The following is an 18,495-nucleotide window of genomic DNA, read 5'->3' as shown; positions in this document are numbered from 1 at the left end:
AGTCCCCCATTTCTTTCCCCTATGCTCCCACACCCACTATTTTCTATACTTTTCATTTCTCTCTCCTCTCTCCCTCTTTCAACCAATCCTTTCTCTCCCCCTTTTTGAACCTCCCTTCTCCATTTCCATCTCTCATCCCTCTCTCCTTCTCACTTTCGTCCCCTGCAGGCGAACAAGCTCCGCACCAAAACACTGAAGAACACTCTGAACCCGGTGTGGAGTGAGACACTGATGTACCACGGCATCACCGCTATCGACATGACCACCAAAACCCTCAGGTACTGAACTACAGAGAACTACAACTCCTATATGTATGTTATACTGGCATATTTTATAAAACAACTTGCCTACAGTTCCCAGAGGGCCATCGGGCCAATTAATTATCCAACGGACGGACGAACAAAAAAACTGCCACACACACTGGCCAACTGTTCCATTAGCAGTCGCCGCGGTAACACACTCAGGTGTTGGCTCCCGTTCAGAGTCTCAGCCCCCTCATTCCTCAAGTGCTCTTGATACAGAGCGCTGAAGTGATGTAGGTCGAGCGCGGCAACTTTGTGCGCATGTGTTTGTGCTTGTGTGTTTGGCACCGTCATGATAATGCAGCAATGTCAAACCCATTTCTCAGGGATATACACACACACAGACACACACACACACACACACACACACACACACACACACACACACACACACACACACACACACACGCACACACACACACTGCCTTCAGAAGGTATTCACACCCCTCAACTTTTTCCACATTTTGTTGCGTTACAAGGTGGAATTAAAATGGATTTAAATGTCATTTTTTTTGTTAGCAATCTACACAAAATATTCTGTCAAAGTGGAAGAAAAATTCAAACTTTGTTTAAAAAATATATAAAATAAATACACTATTAAACCTGGATTACATAATTACATTCAACCCCCTGGGTCAATACATGTTAGAATCACCTTTGGCAGTGTTTAAAGCAGTGAGTCTCTCTGGGTAAGTCTCTAAGAGCTTTGCCAACATGGATTGAACAATGTTTGCACATTAGTCTTTAAGGAATTCTTCAAGCACTGTCAAGATTGGTTGTTGATCCTTGCTAGACAGCCATTTGCAAGTCTTGCAGTCAAAACTGTAACTTGGCCACTCAGGAACATTCAATGTCATCTTGGTAAGCAACTCCAGTGTATATTTGGCCTTGTGCTTTAGGTTTGCTGAAAGGTGCATTTGTCTCCCAGTGTCTGGTGGAAAGAAGACTGAACCAGGGTTTCCTCTAGGATTTTGCCTGTGCTTAGCTCTATTCCATTTATTTTTATAAAAAAAAAAGTCCACAGTCCTTGCCAATGACCTGCATACCCATAACATGAAGCAGCCACCACCATGCTTGAAAATATGAAGAGAGGTACTCAGTGATGTATTGCGTTGGAATTTCCCCAAACTTAACTCCGTATTCAGGACATAAAGTAAATTTCTTTGCCATATTTTTTGCAGTTTTACTTGAGTGCCTTGTTGCAAACAAGATGCATGTTTTGGAATATGTTTTATTCTGTACAGGCTTCCTTCTTTTCACTATGTAATTTAGGTTAGTATTGTGGAGTAACTAGAATGTTGTTGATCCATCCTCAGTTTTCTCTGTTTGCGGCCATGGTCTCATGTTGAAATCCTTGGGTTGTTTCCTTCCTTTCCGGCAACTGAGTTAGGAAGGACGCCTGTATCTTTGTAGTGACTGGGAGTATTGATACACCACCCAAAGTGTAATTAATAACTTCACCATGCTCAAAGGTATATTCAGCGTCTGCTTTAAAAATGTTGACCCATCTACCCAATAGGTGCCCTTCTTTGCGAGGCATTGGAAAACCTCCCTGGTCTTTGTGGTTGAATCTGTGTTTGAATTTCACTGCTTTACTGAGGGACGTGACAGATAATTGTATGTGTGGAGTACAGAAAGGTAATTCAAAAATAATTTTAAACACTCTTATTGCACACCTAGTGAATCCATGCAACTTATTATGTGATTTGTTCAGCAAATTTGTACTTCTGAACTTATTTAGGCTTGCCATAACAAAGTGGTTGAATACTTATTGACTCAACACATTTCAGCTTTTCATTTTGAATTCATTTGTAAAAATATCTAAAAACATAATTCCATTTTGACATTACGGGATATTGTGTTTAGGCCAGTGACGCACAATTTCTATTTAATTCATTTTAACACAGCAAATTGTAGAAAAAGTCAAGGGATGTGAATACTTTCTGATTGCACTGTACACACACTTCTCACCCCTTATTCTAATGCATCCGGTCTGCAGTGTGTGCTGGACAGATACCCTCTGGCATGCAGTCAAGGGCAGACACTGGGCAGAGAAGCCATGTAGCACCCCCTCCCCACAGACACAAACACACACCAAGCCCCCCTCCAAACACACACACACACACACACACACACACACACACACACACACACACACACACACACACACACACACACACACACACACACACACACACACTCTCACACACACACACACACTCACACTCACACTCTCACACACACACACACACACACACACACACACACACACACACACACACACACACTCCATCTCTTTGTAGATAAGGATTCAGGAAAGACCCTGAATGCCCGGGGAACCCACCTGACCTCCAGCCAAGGATACCGCTTCCAGACACAGGCCAGCACAGAAGCTAGGGAGAGTCAGGAAAGGGAGGACAGAACGGAAGAGGGAGAGGGAGGGATGCCAAGAAAGAGAGGATAAAATGTGGAGAAGAGGGGGATGCCAAGAATGAGGGAAGAGAGAGAGAGGGATGCCAAGAAAGAGGGTATAGATGAGGAAAGACAGGGGGAAGGAAAGAGAGGAGAGGAGAGAAGAGAGAATTGGGGTTCCTAGAAAGAGGGGATAGAGGTGGAGAAAGAGAGGGAAACGGTGGAGAGAAAGAGGCACAGTGCTTGGGAGAGGGGGAACATGTTCAGACGAGTAGGAGAGAGAGTTATATAGAAATAGATAGGCAGTGGGGGAGTGGATGCAGGGCAAACCATGAAAGAGAGAAAAAGGTGAGGGGAGAGAGTGATAGATGAAAAGAGAAAGTAATCACTGGGAATTTTGAATTAGCATAGCATAGGCAGTGGATGTGAATAGGGAATTGTAGCGTAGCATAGAGTGGATGGGGATAGGGGATTATAGCGTAGCATAGAGTGGATGGGGATAGGGAATTGTAGCGTAGCATAGAGTGGATGGGGATAGGGAATTGTAGCGTAGCATAGAGTGGATGGGGATAGGGAATTGTAGCGTAGCATAGAGTGGATGGGGATAGGGAATTGTAGTGTAGCATAGAGTGGATGGGGATAGGGAATTGTAGCGTAGCATAGGGACTGATAATGGTAATATGCATTTAGCATCCAGCAAGGACTTTTATTGTGTGTTATAACTTCAGGCGCAAGACAATAGCTGTAACCTAAATTGTTCAAAAATTCTGCTCCTATACTTGTTAGTAATCTACAGGGTTGGGTCTTGGCAATGGTGCTGTAAATGTCCTCCTCTTATGTCATATTTCTCTGCTTCAAACAATAAATGTATGCCAAAGGGGAGATAATCACGATAAAAAAAAACTTTTGCATTCTCCTAACTAATGGTTAAGGTTAGGATTGGGCCAGGGGAAGTTTATCCTAGATCTGTACCCAGGGGAAACTTGACCCCGCGGCATCCTACGGTCAGTCAATGGAGAGCTCCACAGCGGTGTAGAAAAGGTTCTGTTGGCTTGGTGTGACAAGACCACGGCCTCCTGGTTCAGCACCTTGTCATAGCCCAGGCAAGACCGACAGAGTGCCAGTCTGATGGCAGAACTACATTGTTCCCACCTCTCTATCTCTCGACAGTAGAACCTCAAAGACACAAACCTCAGAGGACCAACCAGTCAACTGAACAGGCAAGATCAAACCCCTCCAGTACACATATTAAATGAGGAAGAAAAAAACGTCTGTCTGCTACAGACAAACGTTAAAATAAAATGTGCTGAAGCACATAAGCTATTTATAATGTCTGGCTAAATTATTAGAGAACACAATAAATCCTTTTCTGTAACGGTTTGATGCACTATGAATTTCAGACGTTTCGGTTCAGACCTCCATCCAACATGTTCCCATCACTGAGGTCCTACTGTGTCTCTCTACACTGAGTATACAAAACAATGATATCTCCATCTTCGTGTAGATGAAGGGGAGGAGACAGGTTAAATAATTATTTTTAAGCCCCGAGACAATTGAGACATGGATTATGTGTGTGTGTGTGTGTTATTCAGTGGGTGAACGGGCAAGACAAAATATTGAAGTGCCGTTGAACGGGGTATGGTGGTAGGTGCCAGACTCGCCGGTCTGTGTCAATAACTGCAACGCTGCTGGGTTTTTCACACTCAACAGTTTCCTGTGTGTATCAAGAATGGTCCACCACCCAAAAGGACATCCAGACAACTTGACACAACCCGGGGGGAAGCATTGGAGTCAACATGGGACAAGCATCCATGTGGAAACGCTTTCGACACCTTGTAGAGTCCACGCCCCCGACCAAATGAGGTTGTTCTGAGGGCAAAACAAACATCTCACATCATTTAATATAGAATGACACATAAAATGGCGACTGATCCCGTTATATAAGAATTGGTCAAATGCATGTTACTGCGACCCTGAGGTATGTCTCACACTGATAAAGATGCAAAGAACACAGTTTGGGTGAAATTGTGGAAGTATGAGAGAGAGAGAGAGAGAGAGAGAGAGAGAGAGAGAGAGAGAGAGAGAGAGAGAGAGAGCACCCGGGCTACAGCCCAGAGGGATATGCAGCAAGGTGAGAGAACATCTGAGAGCAGGAGGGTAGAGTAGCAGTTGAAGGAGTAAACACGACTAGCATACCGCAGTTGTCATAAAGACGTGAGACAAACCTTAGGCCATTCTCAGTTCTTGAAACGTCTCAAGTGCACTACAGACAAAGCGGACAGACAGACTTTCAGACAGGCAGGCAGACAGACATGTACAGCACAGAGTGTAGCTACAGTTAACTGGCAAAATTAAGGAAACACCAACATATGGTGTCTTAATAGGGCGTTTGGGCTCTACGAGCCAGAACAGCTTCAATGCACATTGTCGTAGATTCTACAAGTGTCTGGTGGTGGAAAATGTTGTCTCAGGTGACACTCCAGAATCTCCCATAAGTGTTGGGTTGAGATCTGGTCACATGATCATGGCATATGGTTTATATCATTTTCATGCTCATCAAACCATTCAACGACCAGTCCTACCTACCCTGTGGATGGGGCATTGTCATCCTATGGGGGCATAGCCATCGTAGCCTAAGCATGCTGGGATGTTAATTGCTTAATTAACTCAGGAACCACACCTGTGTGGAAGCACCTGCTTTTAATATACTTTGTATCCCTCATTTCCTCAAGTGTTTCCATTATTCTGGCAGTTACCTGTAGATCAGTGGGGCTTCTATTTGCAGCTTGGAGAAGCCCAGAGTTTACCGATAGACACGGATCCAAATGAGCGTAATGCTCACTGCTAGCTCTTGAGAGGACATGTATCTTTCTCACTTTCTGCATGTGTATGTGGCATGCCTGTCTGTGTGTATCTGTGTGTGTGTATCTGTGTGTGTGTATCTGTGTGTGTGTATCTGTGTGTGTGTGTGTAGGCTGTGTGTGTGCGACATGGACAGGCTCGGTCGTAACGAGTTTATCGGAGAGGTCCGGGTCGCCTTGAAGAAACTGAGCAAGGGCGAGAGCAAAAGATTCAAAATGGGTCTGGAGAGAATCACACAGGTATGTAGTGGATGTGTGTGTTTGTGTGCGCGCGTGTGAGTATATGCGTGTGTGTGTGTGCGTGTGTGTGTGTGCGTCAGTTCGCCAATGCGCTCTAATGATTTACAAACTGTGTATTGAAATCAACCTCCCTTCTCCCACTCAGAACAAAGACATCAACAAAGAAACTGTGGAGCAAGGAACACCTGTGGCTGAGGAAGAGGTACGAAGATTACCATAATTGTCATATATATTGTCGACTCTGTCAATCACCACATCCTCATCGTCAGACTCGATAGCCTTGGTTTCTCAAATGATTGCCTCGCCTGGTTCACCAACTACTTCTCTGATAGAGTTCAGTGTGTCAAATCGGAGGGCCTGTTGTCCGGGCCTCTGGCAGTCTCTACGGGGGTGCCACAGGGTTCAATTCTTGGACCGACTCTCTTCTCTGTATACATCAATGATGTCGCTCTTGCTGCTGGTGAGTCTCTGATCCACCTCTACGCAGACGACACACGCAGACGACATGTATACTTCTGGCCCTTCTTTGGACACTGTGTTAACAACCCTCCAGACGAGCTTCAATGCCATACAACTCTCCTTCCGTGGCCTCCAATTGCTCTTAAATACAAGTCAAACTAAATGCATGCTCTTCAACCGATCTGCCCGCCCGTCCAGCATCACTACTCTGGACGGTGCTGACTTAGAATATGTGGACAACTACAAATACCTAGGTGTCTGGTTAGACTGTGAACTCTCCTTCCAGACTCATATCAAACATCTCCAATCCAAAGTTAAATCTAGAATTGGCTTCCTATTTCGCAACAAAGCATCCTTCACTCATGCTGCCAAACATACCCTTCTAAAACTGACCATCCTACCGATCCTCGACTTCGGCAATGTCATTTACAAAATAGCCTCCAACACTCTACTCAACAAATTGGATGCAGTCTATCACAGTGCCATCCGTTTTGTCACCAAAGCCCCATAAACTACCCACCACTGTGACCTGTACGCTCTCGTTGGCTGGCCCTCGCTTCATACTCGTCGTTAAACCCACTGGCTCCAGGTCATCTGCTAGGTAAAGTCCCCTCTTATCTCAGCTCGCTGGTCACCATAGCAGCACCCACCTGCAGCACGCGCTCCAGCAGGTATATCTCTCTGGTCACCACCAAAACCAATTCTTCCTTTGGTCGCCTCTCCTTCCAGTTCTCTGCTGCCAATGACTGGAACGAACTACAAAAATCTCTGAAACTGGAAACAGTTATCTCACTCACTAGCTTTAAGCACCAGTTGTCAGAGCAGCTCACATATTACTGCACCTGTACATAGCCCACCTATAACTTGATTTCCCAACATGCAATTCAATTAATATTATTATTTTCATTCATTTTGTAACTTAAATTACCCTATTGTATGTTTTTAATTGCCTGTTTTACATGTGTTGGTTTTAATCTGACATACTGTCACGTTCTGACCTCTATTTCCTTTGTTTTGCATTTATTTAGTATGGTCAGGGCGTGAGTTGGGTGGGCAGTCTATGTTTGTTTTTCTATGTTTTGGGGCAGTTCTATGTTTTCGGCCTAGTATGGTTCTCAATCAGAGGCAGGTGTCATTAGTTGTCTCTGATTGAGAATCATACTTAGGTAGCCTGGGTTTCACTGTTTGTTTGTGGGTGATTGTTCCTGTCTTTGTGTAGTGTTCACCAGATAGGCTGTATTAGGTTTTGAGTTCTCACGTTTCTTGTTTTTCCGTTAGTTTGTTCATGTATAGTGTCGTCAATAAATTACAATGAACAACCACCACGCTGCGTTTTGGTCCGCCTCTACTTCACAAGAAGAGAATCGTTACAGAATCACCCACCACAACAGGACCAAGCGGTGTGGTAATGGGCAACGGAGAAAGCAGCAGCAGGAGCAGCGCGAGGAGGTATGGACATGGGAGGACGTTATGGACAGCAATGGCATGGGTTATACTACTTGGGAGGAGATCGACAGGTGGGCGGCCGACCCAGGGAGAGTGCCGGAGCCCGCCTGGGATTCGATGGAGCAGTGCGCGGAAGGCTATCAGAGAATGGAGTTGGCGAAGCAGGCACGGCGGCGCGGAAGGAAGCCCGAGAGGCAGCCCCAAAAATTTCTTGGGGGGGGGCTAACAGGGAGTATGGCTACGCCAGGTAGGAGACCTGGGCAGACTCCCTGTGCTTACCGGGGGGCTAGAGAGACCGGACAGGCACCGTGTTATGCAGTGGTGCGCACGGTGTCTCCAGTGCGGGTGCATAGCCCGGTGCGGTATATTCCAGCTCCGCGTGTCGGCCGGGCTAGATTGAGCATCGAGCCTAATGCCATGAGGCCGGCTCTACGCAGCTGGTCCCCAGTGCGTCTCCTTGGGCCGGCTTACATGGCACCAGCCTTGCGCTCGGTGTCTCCGGTTCGCCTGCATAGCCCAGTGCGGGCTATTCCACCACGCCGCACTGGCAGGGCGACCGTGAGCATTCAACCAGGTAAGGTTGGGCAGGCTCGGTGCTCAAGAGCTCCAGTGCGCCTGCACGGTCCGGTCTTTCCAGTACCACCTCCACACCCCAGCCCTCCGGTAGCAGCTCCCCGCACAAGGCTTCCTGTGCGTGTCCTCGGCCCAGTACCACCAGTGCCAGCACCACGCATCAGGCCTACAGTGCGCCTCGCCTGTCCAGCACTACCAGAGCCTTCCTCCTCTCCAGCGCTGCCGGAGTCTCCCGCCTGTTCGGCGCTAGGAGAGCTACTCAGCCCAGCGCCGCCAGCGCCGCCCGTCTGCCCAGCGCCATCTGAGCCGCCCGTCTGCCCAGCGCCGCCCGTCTGCCCAACGCCGCCAGCGCCGCCCGTCTGCCCAGCGCCGCCAGCGCCGCCCGTCTGCCCAGCGCCGCCAGTGCCGCCCGTCTGCCCAGCGCCGCCAGTGCCGCCCGTCTGCCCAGCGCCGCCAGTGCCGCCCGTCTGCCCAGCGCCGCCAGTGCCGCCCGTCTGCCAGGAGCCGCCAATGCCGCCCGTCAGCCAGGAGCCGCCAGTGCCGCCCGTCAGCCAGGGGCCGCCAGTGCCACCAGTCAGCCAGGGGCCGCCAGTGCCGCCCGTCAGCCAGGGGCCGCCAGTGCCGCCAGTCAGCCAGGGGCCGCCAGTGCCGCCAGTCAACCAGGGGTCGCCAGTGCCGCCAGTCAGCCAGGGGCCGCCAGTGCCGCCAGTCAGCCAGGGGCCGCCAGTGCCGCCAGTCAACCAGGGGCCGCCAGTGCCGCCAGTCAGCCAGGTGCCGCCAGTCAGCCAGGGGCCGCTAGAGCCCCTCCGCCCGGAGCAGCTGCCCCTCCGTCCCGAGCAGCTGCCCCTCTGTCCCGAGCTGCTGCCGCCCCTCTGTCCCGAGCTGCTGCCGCCCCTCTGTCCCGAGCTGCTGCCGCCCCTCTGTCCCGAGCTGCTGCCGCCCCTCGGTCCCGAGCAGCTGCCGCCCCTCGGTCCCGAGCTGCTGCCGCCCCTCTGTCCCGAGCAGCTGCCGCCCCTCTGTCCCGAGCAGCTGTTTCACCTCTGTCCCGAGCTGCCCCTCTGTCCCAAGCAGCCCCTCTGTCCAGTGGGGTCATTGAGAGGGGTGGGCATGGTGAGTAAGCCACGGAGGCGGACAATAAGGCGGACTGAGACAATGGCGAAGTGGGGTCCGCGTCCCGCGCCAGAGCCGCCACCGCGGACAGACGCCCACCCAGACCCTCCCCTATAGGTCAAGGTTTTGCGGCCGGAGTCCGCACCTTTGGGGGGGGGTACTGTCACGTTCTGACCTCTATTTCCTTTGTTTTGCATTTATTTAGTATGGTCAGGGCGTGAGTTGGGTGGGCAGTCTATGTTTGTTTTTCTATGTTTTGGGGCAGTTCTATGTTTTCGGCCTAGTATGGTTCTCAATCAGAGGCAGGTGTCATTAGTTGTCTCTGATTGAGAATCATACTTAGGTAGCCTGGGTTTCACTGTTTGTTTGTGGGTGATTGTTCCTGTCTTTGTGTAGTGTTCACCAGATAGGCTGTATTAGGTTTTGAGTTCTCACGTTTCTTGTTTTTCCGTTAGTTTGTTCATGTATAGTGTCGTCAATAAATTACAATGAACAACCACCACGCTGCGTTTTGGTCCGCCTCTACTTCACAAGAAGAGAATCGTTACACATACATGAATTAAATCTGACATTTAGTTGGCATGCATTAAGGGCACTATGAATAAAGTTGATTTTTAGATTTGTAGTGTTGTCGTGGCTAATTGTGTCACCCCCTCCCCCAGCGTGGTCGTATCCTGGTGTCGCTCTGCTACAGCCCAGAAAAGAGCTGTTTACTGGTTGGCATCGTACGCTGTGCCCACCTCGCCGCCATGGACTCCAATGGGTACTCTGACCCCTTCGTCAAGATGTAAGTCTTGACACACACACACACAAAGGACGGAATGATGATGTGATGATGGATGGAACGAATGGAGGAAAGGTTTTGTTGTTGTCCCTTGTCGTTTCACATTACTTGTTGTTATACATTAGTAGGTCTTGTGGTGTCCTGTTGCTAGATGCCAGTCAGCAGTCATCCCAGTTGTGCCGGCTGGATCATATAGGTCAGCAATAAAGGCTCTCTAGCATTACCGCAAAAATGGAAGAGGCAAGTGGAAGGGGGAGAAAGTACAGAACTTGTCTGTCGGCCCTGAATTAAAGACCAAAATTGGTTAAAGAAAATTGTGCTGAATAAAAAAAGTATACCAGTGTAATTTAAGGACAGCTGTGCCATATAGATTGCAACATAGTTGGGAAGAGATTTTTGTTTTAGCGTTTCCATAGAACAACGACAGATTCAAAACGTAGAGTTTTTTCCATTTAAATGACTCTACAAAGTTCTTGCAACCAATAGAATGTTGTATACAGTACATATATTGTTATACAGTATGCCACATTGACAGACTCTACCACAACCTTAGTGCATGAGTCATGACACATTGAAACTTTATTTACGCTCTATACAAATTGACAGGGGAGACTGACTGGCATAGATGAATACAAGCAACATAAATAAATAATCAACTGCTCGTACTCTCTAGAGTCGACACTGTCACTAGTCAATGTTTCCCAATCTGTTCACACTTACCCCCTCGACTGCATATTTTCTCTTCCAGTTTGGGAAAATAGCACCCCTGATTCAACTAATCAGCTACTCGTCAAGCCTTTGATTGGTTGAATCGGGTGTGCAGGATGTGCTGGTTCTGGGCTGCAGCTAAAGAATTGTGCAGTCGTGAAAGGTTTCCCAGGAGCACATTGGGAATCACTGTGGTGCCATTATGTAAGCTAGCGGGTTCATTGTTATTCATATGACAACCTGTACTGTACATATACTGTCGGCATCATGTCTTGACGGAGCATTCAGGCTGAGCCAGAGTCCCAAATGGCACCATATTTCCTGTGGGCCATGGTCAAAAGGTAGTGCACTAGGGGAAATAGGATGCCATTTGGGACGACACTCTCGGCGTAAATGGCTAATCGTTATTCGTGCACTTCGCACCTGAATATGAAAATCCCCTACAGTCATTCGATTCGGGTTCTACGCCTACATGGTTTCATCAACTAAAAAACAAAGTCCTTTTTGCTGTTTGCTTGTAGTGTTGATTTTGATGAGGCATCATCTGCAACTTTCGATTGAAACAGAGCGGTATATCTACATAAGATTTTTACAAAGTGTCTTTACTGCGAGTTGAGAGCCAATGAAATCCGATCCCCTCCCGCTCGCAAAGGTTGCGCCGGTCTTCCCCTTCGTTTGAGGAAAGATTTCAAATTGGTGTTTTAAAAAAAGAGTAACGTTAAAATATCTATCATGTTACACATTTAATCATGTCAGAACGCGTTGAAAACGTCACCCATAGTAAAACCTTTTGTTGGATTTAATACAAATATTTTATTGATAGGAGCGGGGGAATACACCAAAACACAGCAAAGACATCATTCACGATAAGTAATCAAATAAAGACAGCACTTCTAAAAGCCTACTTTCACACCATAGCCTGCTAAATTTGCAAGATCACTTTTCTTTCATTTAGATTTAGGCACAAATGTAAATGTGGCACTGACTCGCCCGTGGATTGATGTTTCAGCGTTGTCTCAATGAAGAGTTTGGCGCTCGACTATCCACGTGCAGTTAGCAGCTGGCTAGCTTCAGTTAGCTGAGGAGCTCTAGCTTGCTTCGTAGTATTACCCCTCTGATTCATAGCGTAGGGCTCTGGGTTCACTTGTTTGTAAACTGTGGTGAGGAAGGGTGGGACTTGAATGGAAAGACTATACATGCAAGTGTGTAAATCAAAGACGAGATTGGACAACGGTACAAATAATAAGAAATGTATAATCAAATGTATTTATAAAGCCCTTTTTACATCAGCTGTCACAAAGTGCTGTACAGAAACCCAACCTATAACCCCAAACCGCAAGCAATGCAGATGTTGAAGCACGGTGGCTAGGAAAAACTCCCTAGAAAGTCAGAAACCTAGAGAGGAAACCAGGCTCAGAGGGGTGGGCAGTCCTCTTCTGGCTGTGCCGGGTTAGAGATTATAACAGTAGATGGCCAAGATGTTCAAACGTTCATAGATGATCAGCAGGGTCAAATAATAATAATAATCACAGTGGTTGTAGAGGGTGCAACAGGTCAGCACCTAAGGAGTAAATGTAATTTGACAGAGAGAGAGATTTGCATGCATTGGAGTGATATAGATATGTTTAATGCATCACCAACCCATATGAGAGAGTGAGCTTCTGGCATCATATTGAATCATACACAATACCTGTGACTGTGCAGTATCTCGGAAGTCAGTGGGCTTAAGGACGGAGAGAAGATGTTAGTCGAGAGGAAGATGGGTTTATAAATGACGACGTATATCCTCATTCTCCTCGACGACTCCCTCCTCTGCACTCCCCCCACCCCCCCCCCCCACCCCCCACCCCCCCGTTCCTATTGAAATGTAAGAAAATATGTAGGAGGTAGGAACTCCGTCTAAAGACCAAGAGATGGAGAGGAGAGGTTAAGTCAACAGGGGCAAAAAGAGGTCTATCACTAACCACATATACTCTCATTCTCATTCGTGATTCCCCGAAACTCGTACTACTCCTCCAACCTCCCCATTGAGATGATTGAGCTGTGAAGCGAAGACTAGAATCAGACAAAGGAACGAAGCAGAGAAGCAGTAAGCAGACCCGTGGGGGACAAATAGAGCTGTTTTTTTCTTTCTTCTTTTTTTTCCCCTTTTCCTCGTTTTTCTCCACTTTTTGCTGTTCATTGATTGGTTCCTGTTCTTCAGAGCCAGAGCTGGGTGTCTTATCTGCTTCTATTTTGATGTACGGCAGCGATAGAGTCCTGGAGCCAAGAGATTGTCTCTGTTTTTCTCTCATTTTAATCTCTTTAAAGAAAGAAAATTTGACATGCAGTATCTGTTGTTTAGTATGTCAGAGCTGCGTTCAAGGAGCTCTCTTATTTTACCGTCACAAATCTTATTTTAGGCACAGAGTTTCTCATATTTTTCTGTGTTTGATGTGCAGTTCAGTATCTGAGTTATGTTCAAGGCACTCTCTTATTTTACAGTCACAAATCCAATTATTTGTCTACGACATCCACTCCGTGTGATTAAGTAGGCGTCTGTCTGAGTTGCGTTCAAGTCTCTTTTCTCTTAGCTTCTCATCTTCCCTGTCTCTGAGATTCCTCGCCTGTTATTCAGGAGCGAGGCCTATATCTGAGCTGCGTTCGACCCTCTCGCTCTCTCGTCTTGTACAGTCTCAACTCTCTTAGAATTTTTTTGTCGGCATACACTGCCTGTTATATAGTAGCCTGTGTCTGAGCTGCGTTCGAGACACTGTCTCTTCTCTCACAGTCTCAAATCTCTTTGAAATTCACCAGCTGCTTTTTAGTTAGTTAGCCTATTATGTCTGAGCTGCGTTCGGAGACACCCTCTCTCTCTTCTCGTTGTTCTGTGTGTTTGTTTGAAGTGTGTTCAGTCAAGCTGGTCGGTAGAATCAGAAGCAGCGGAGTGTTGCAACTGCGGCTGCTGTTGTATCGCCTCAGAGCGAGGAGTCCTGTTAATCCTATTTTGACGAGTTCTGTCGTGCCTGCCTGTGTTCTTTTGTTGTTCCTCAAAGGGAGCAACTATTTGCCTGTGCTGCTTGTGACGGCGGTTCAAAGACACACTCTGTAAGTCTGTAGGGAAAGACAGTGCTCAAAAGTGAGTGGAGGTGCAGCTGAAATGTAAGGTTCTACATGAGTGGGAAAAGGCGCAGCTCTCTGTTTATTTCGGTTAAAAAAAAGCATCATCATAAGAATGGTGAGTCATCATTTCCCCCTCATGGCGGTCTGTATAACTTTTACAATTATAAGTCCACACTTGCTTGCAAACTGTGACCCTGACTCCTTGGCTGTATTTGAGAGTATCATTCTAGATCTACTGACTGATCTGCAAATGACAGTTATTGTAGTTATTTAGGAGGCAAGGGTGATTTGTCGATCAGTCAGTCTGCTCGGTGAGTCAGTGATCAGCGACGGAGCAGAATTGATGCTCTGAAACACAGCCAAGATGTGCAGCCCAATTGGCATCCTATTCCCTTAACAGTGCACTACATTTGCCCAGAGCCCTATGGGACGCCCAAATTACACCCTATTCCCTATTTAGTGCAATACTTTTCACCAGGGCCCGTATGGCTCGGGGCAAAGTAGTGTTTTAGGGAATAGAGTGCTATTTGGGATGCGGCCTGTGTGATTCTTACCTGTCAGACTTATTCTCAACTGTCTGTAGGAGAGTGATTGCAGTGCGTGTGGATGCCACTATCTCTCTCTCTCACTCTGTCTCAGTGTGTGTGTGTCGCTGAACCTACTTTTCTAGCAGCTAAGATCCGCTATGCCCCTGGCATCCCAGAATGCATTGCTTCGTACACACCTGCACGGCAGTAGTTGGCTGCTGGTCAGGGACTTAGCGTGTGTGTATGTACACGTGCATGTGTGTGGGTGCATCTTTGTCTGTGCGCGTGCATATGTGCATGTGATATCAGCACGTATAGATATAGCCCACAGTACACTAAGCTGGAAGTTGATTTGTGTGCTGTCTGCAGTTTCACACACCTGCAGAAAACGTGTTAAGAGATTAAGTAGGGTTCAATATTTGGGCTCACATGAATTTACACATTGGCCGCATCCCAAATGGCACTCTATTCCCTGTCTAGTGAACTACTTTTGACCAGGGCCCATAGGGTAAACTTTACAGAGGACAGGGTGCCATTTGGGACAGCATAACTTATGGCTGCGGGTCTCCAACTCTGGTCCTGGAAAGCTATTGGGTGTGCAAGCTTTTGCTCCAACCCAGCACTAACACCTCTAACATGAGGAAAGAGAACAACAAGAGACAGAGCATTATCAAAATGGTCAACGCATGACACTATTTCAGATCCATTTTTAGAGAGGGGGGAGGCAAGAAATATATACAGTGGGGCAAAAAAGTATTTAGTCAGCCACCAATTGTGCAAGTTCTCCCACTTAAACAGATGAGAGAGGCCTGTAATTTTCATCATAGGTACACTTCAACTATGACAGACAAAATGAGAAAAATAATTCCAGAAAATCACATTTTAGGATTTTTAATGAATTTATTTGCAAATTATGGTGGAAAATAAGTATTTGGTCACCTACAAACAAGCAAGATTTCTGTCTCTCACAGACCTGTAACTTCTTCTTTAAGAGACTAAATACTTTTTTGCCCCACTGTATATGCTAATCATCGATGAGCGAGTCAAAAGCTGGAGCCAAGAGCAAGACAAATGGGTTCCCAGAGTTCCTGAGTCAGACTCTTAATAACCTTCTCATTACAAATGTCCAGGGGCTTTCAACCAAAGCCCCCCCCCCCCCCCAAAAAAAAAGACGGGACAGAGCTGTCCTTTCCGAGTTATGATTGACTCGTATGCTTGGAGCCGCCTACTACTGGACCTTACAATTCACTACTACTGGACCTTACAATTAAGCATATTTCAAAATCACAATCACGCACACAACCCCTTCGGCCCTGTTAAGAATGACCAAGAGGCTACTCCATCAATGTCTTTGTAATGAACACGATGGGAGACAGAGAGCTGGTTCCAAGCACAGTGCGCAGCAGGTGTTTATTGGTAAAGGACCACGGGAGGAGGCAGGTAGCTGGGTCCACGGGCAGGCAGAAGGTCATACACAGGGGGTCCAAAAAGGCAACGGCGCAGGCAGGGAAAAGGCTAGTATCGTCGTCTGGGAGATCAGGCAGTAGGTTGATAACAGGAAATACGAAGTACAGATAGGGAATAGGCAAAAGCTATCATACACGGGAGGATTAAATTACAGGAAAACCAGCGCTCCGACTAGAAGTGTGTCACAAAACAAACAATACCTCACAATGACGGGGGTGCAAAGAACTGAACAAAATAGTGTGTGATAATGACGTCCAGGTGTTTGAACAGGTGATCAGAATTCAGGCGATTGGAATCTGGAGAGCGAGCTGCGTTCAGGGGGATCTATGTGTTTGAGAGTGTGAGTTGGAAGCAGACATTACAGTCTTGCCGACCAATATTGACCTGTAGGTCAGTTGCTCTAGGTGGGTTGCCTGCCTTTCCTCTGTTTTCCTCTCTTCTCGGATACAGATCAACTGAAATATTAGAGCAACGTTCCCATCAACATTTTAAAGACCAATATAAACCTCTCCAGAGGAGCTGGTGTGTTGCCTACTAGCCGTTCCTCTATTTTCCTCTCTCTGTTAATGCAGATGATAATTGCTTCAAACCAGACGCCATAAAGAGACATGATATAGTTGAAACAAGGATGTCAGTTTTCTGTATCCCAAATGGCAGTCCATTCCCTGTATAGTACACTACTTTCGACCATGGCCTGTAAGGTTCTGTTCAAAGGAAGCACACTAAGTAGGGGTTAGGGTGCTCTTTGGGATGCAAACCCTGTTCCTCTGGTGCTGAGTAAGCAAACTGTCATCTTAGTCTGTGTTGTGTTGATGTGTGAGCCTCTGAACTGGGCAGTTAGTTTTGCTCCTCTCTCTCCTCGCTCTCCCCGCTGTCCAACTGTCACTCTGTTTCTCTATCCTCTGTCTCTGTGTGAAATTGGCTGTTGTTTTTTTGACTCTTTCACTCTGGTTTGCTCTCTCTCTCTCTCTCTCTCTCTCTCTCTCTCTCTCTCTCTCTCGCTCGTCGCTCTCTCTCGCTCTCTCTCGCTCGTCTCTCTCTCGCTCTCTCTCTCTCTCGCTCGTCGCTCTCTCTCGCTCGTCTCTCTCTCTCTCTCTCGCTCTCTCTCTCTCGCTCTCTCTCGCTCGTCGCTCTCTCTCTCTCTCTCTCTGTCTATCTCTGTCACTCCTTTTTTTTCTCTATCTTTTTTTTCTCTGTGTGAAATTGGCAGTTTTTCTCGTTATTTCACTCTTGTCTCTATCCCTCCATCCCTCTCTCTGTCTTAATTTTTCTCCTAGCTTAAATTTCCTCTTATCCAATTTCTTTCACTGGGTTGGTTGAGGACTCTATCTAAATCAATCAACTTCAAATTTGTTTTCTAAATCCCTTTTTACATCAGCAGTTATCACAAAGGGCTTATACAGATACCTAGCCTAATACCCCAAAGAGCAAGCAATGCAGATGTAGAAGCACAGTGGCCAAAGAAGCAACCTAGAGAGGAACCAGGCTCTGAGGGGTGTCCAGTCCTCTTCCATCTTTCTATCTCTTTATTTCTCTAAACATCTCTCTCTCCCTCTTCTCAAACAAACCCAGTTTGTTTCTTTCTTTTCACTGGGTTGGTTGAGAACTCTCTCATACTGGATCTTTTTTATTTCTTTCTCTCTCTCATCCCTCTCTCCCTCTCTCCTGTCTTGTTGTTGTGTACAAACCCCCAACCCTAGCGGCCCATCTATTAGCTTGTCAGCGAGCACGTGTTATTGACGTTGGGCTGAAGGTGGGTGGCGTTGGGGAGTGAGATATCTCTCCCCCGCTAGAACATCTTGACTTCTCCGCCTGAATTTATGCTGATGACTCCTCCAATAAAAACCAATGGCCTTCTGGGAAGCCGTCTGTCCCGCTCTTGGCTTGAGCTTTCGAGTGTCTGACTCTCTCATCAGCGATTTCTCTCACCCCCCCCCCCCCCCCCCCCCAAAAAATTGATTTTTTTCTCCTCTGTTTTTTCTTTCACGCTTTGAGAATTTTGCTAACGCTCTGTCTCTCTCTCTGTTCTATTTTCCTCCCTCGTTCAAGTGGGGTTTAATGTCACGCCGTGGCGGAAGACATAATGGCAGATAATTTGCTTTGATGTTTCAGAAGTAGTAAAAGACCTGTATAAAAGACCTGCATCAGAAAAATGGGGGGAAAGTGGCAATTTCAGTCGCCATGCTGTCAACTGTCTAATTAAGATTCCCTCTTTTCATACCTCGCTCTTCCTCTCCCTCTCAATCTCGCGTTCGCTTGCTCTCTTTCTCATCTGTGCTCTCCCTTGCCCTCTAACTCTCTCTTACTATGCCTCTCTCTCCCCTCACTCTTTTCTCCCCCTCTTTCTCTCTCAGTGTGCTGCAGCCTGATATGGGGAAAAAGTCCAAGTACAAAACCACAGTGAAGAAGAAAACTCTCAATCCCGAGTTTAATGAGGTCCTTCCACCAGCTCCGAGCACCACAATACACTAATACATAAACCAATATCTGTCATTTTTTCCCAA

At 47.0% G+C, this 18,495-nt stretch overlaps 1 protein-coding gene across 1 annotated transcript in view; it reads left to right on the top strand.

The window, feature by feature from the left end:
* Positions 1–18,495, top strand: part of LOC139374900 (double C2-like domain-containing protein beta) — a 51,715-nt gene that overhangs the window by 22,803 nt on the left and 10,417 nt on the right. Inside the window, exons 5-9 of the mRNA XM_071116118.1 lie at positions 169–278; positions 5,689–5,815; positions 5,961–6,017; positions 10,066–10,190; positions 18,346–18,427. Of these exons, the coding sequence (XP_070972219.1) occupies positions 169–278; positions 5,689–5,815; positions 5,961–6,017; positions 10,066–10,190; positions 18,346–18,427 (501 nt within the window). The remainder of the gene's footprint in view (positions 1–168; positions 279–5,688; positions 5,816–5,960; positions 6,018–10,065; positions 10,191–18,345; positions 18,428–18,495) is intronic.

Source organism: Oncorhynchus clarkii, chromosome 19 (genome assembly GCF_045791955.1).
Source record: "Oncorhynchus clarkii lewisi isolate Uvic-CL-2024 chromosome 19, UVic_Ocla_1.0, whole genome shotgun sequence".
Classification (NCBI taxonomy): Eukaryota; Metazoa; Chordata; class Actinopteri; order Salmoniformes; family Salmonidae; genus Oncorhynchus; species Oncorhynchus clarkii.
This window is presented reverse-complemented; position numbering and strand designations above follow the sequence as displayed.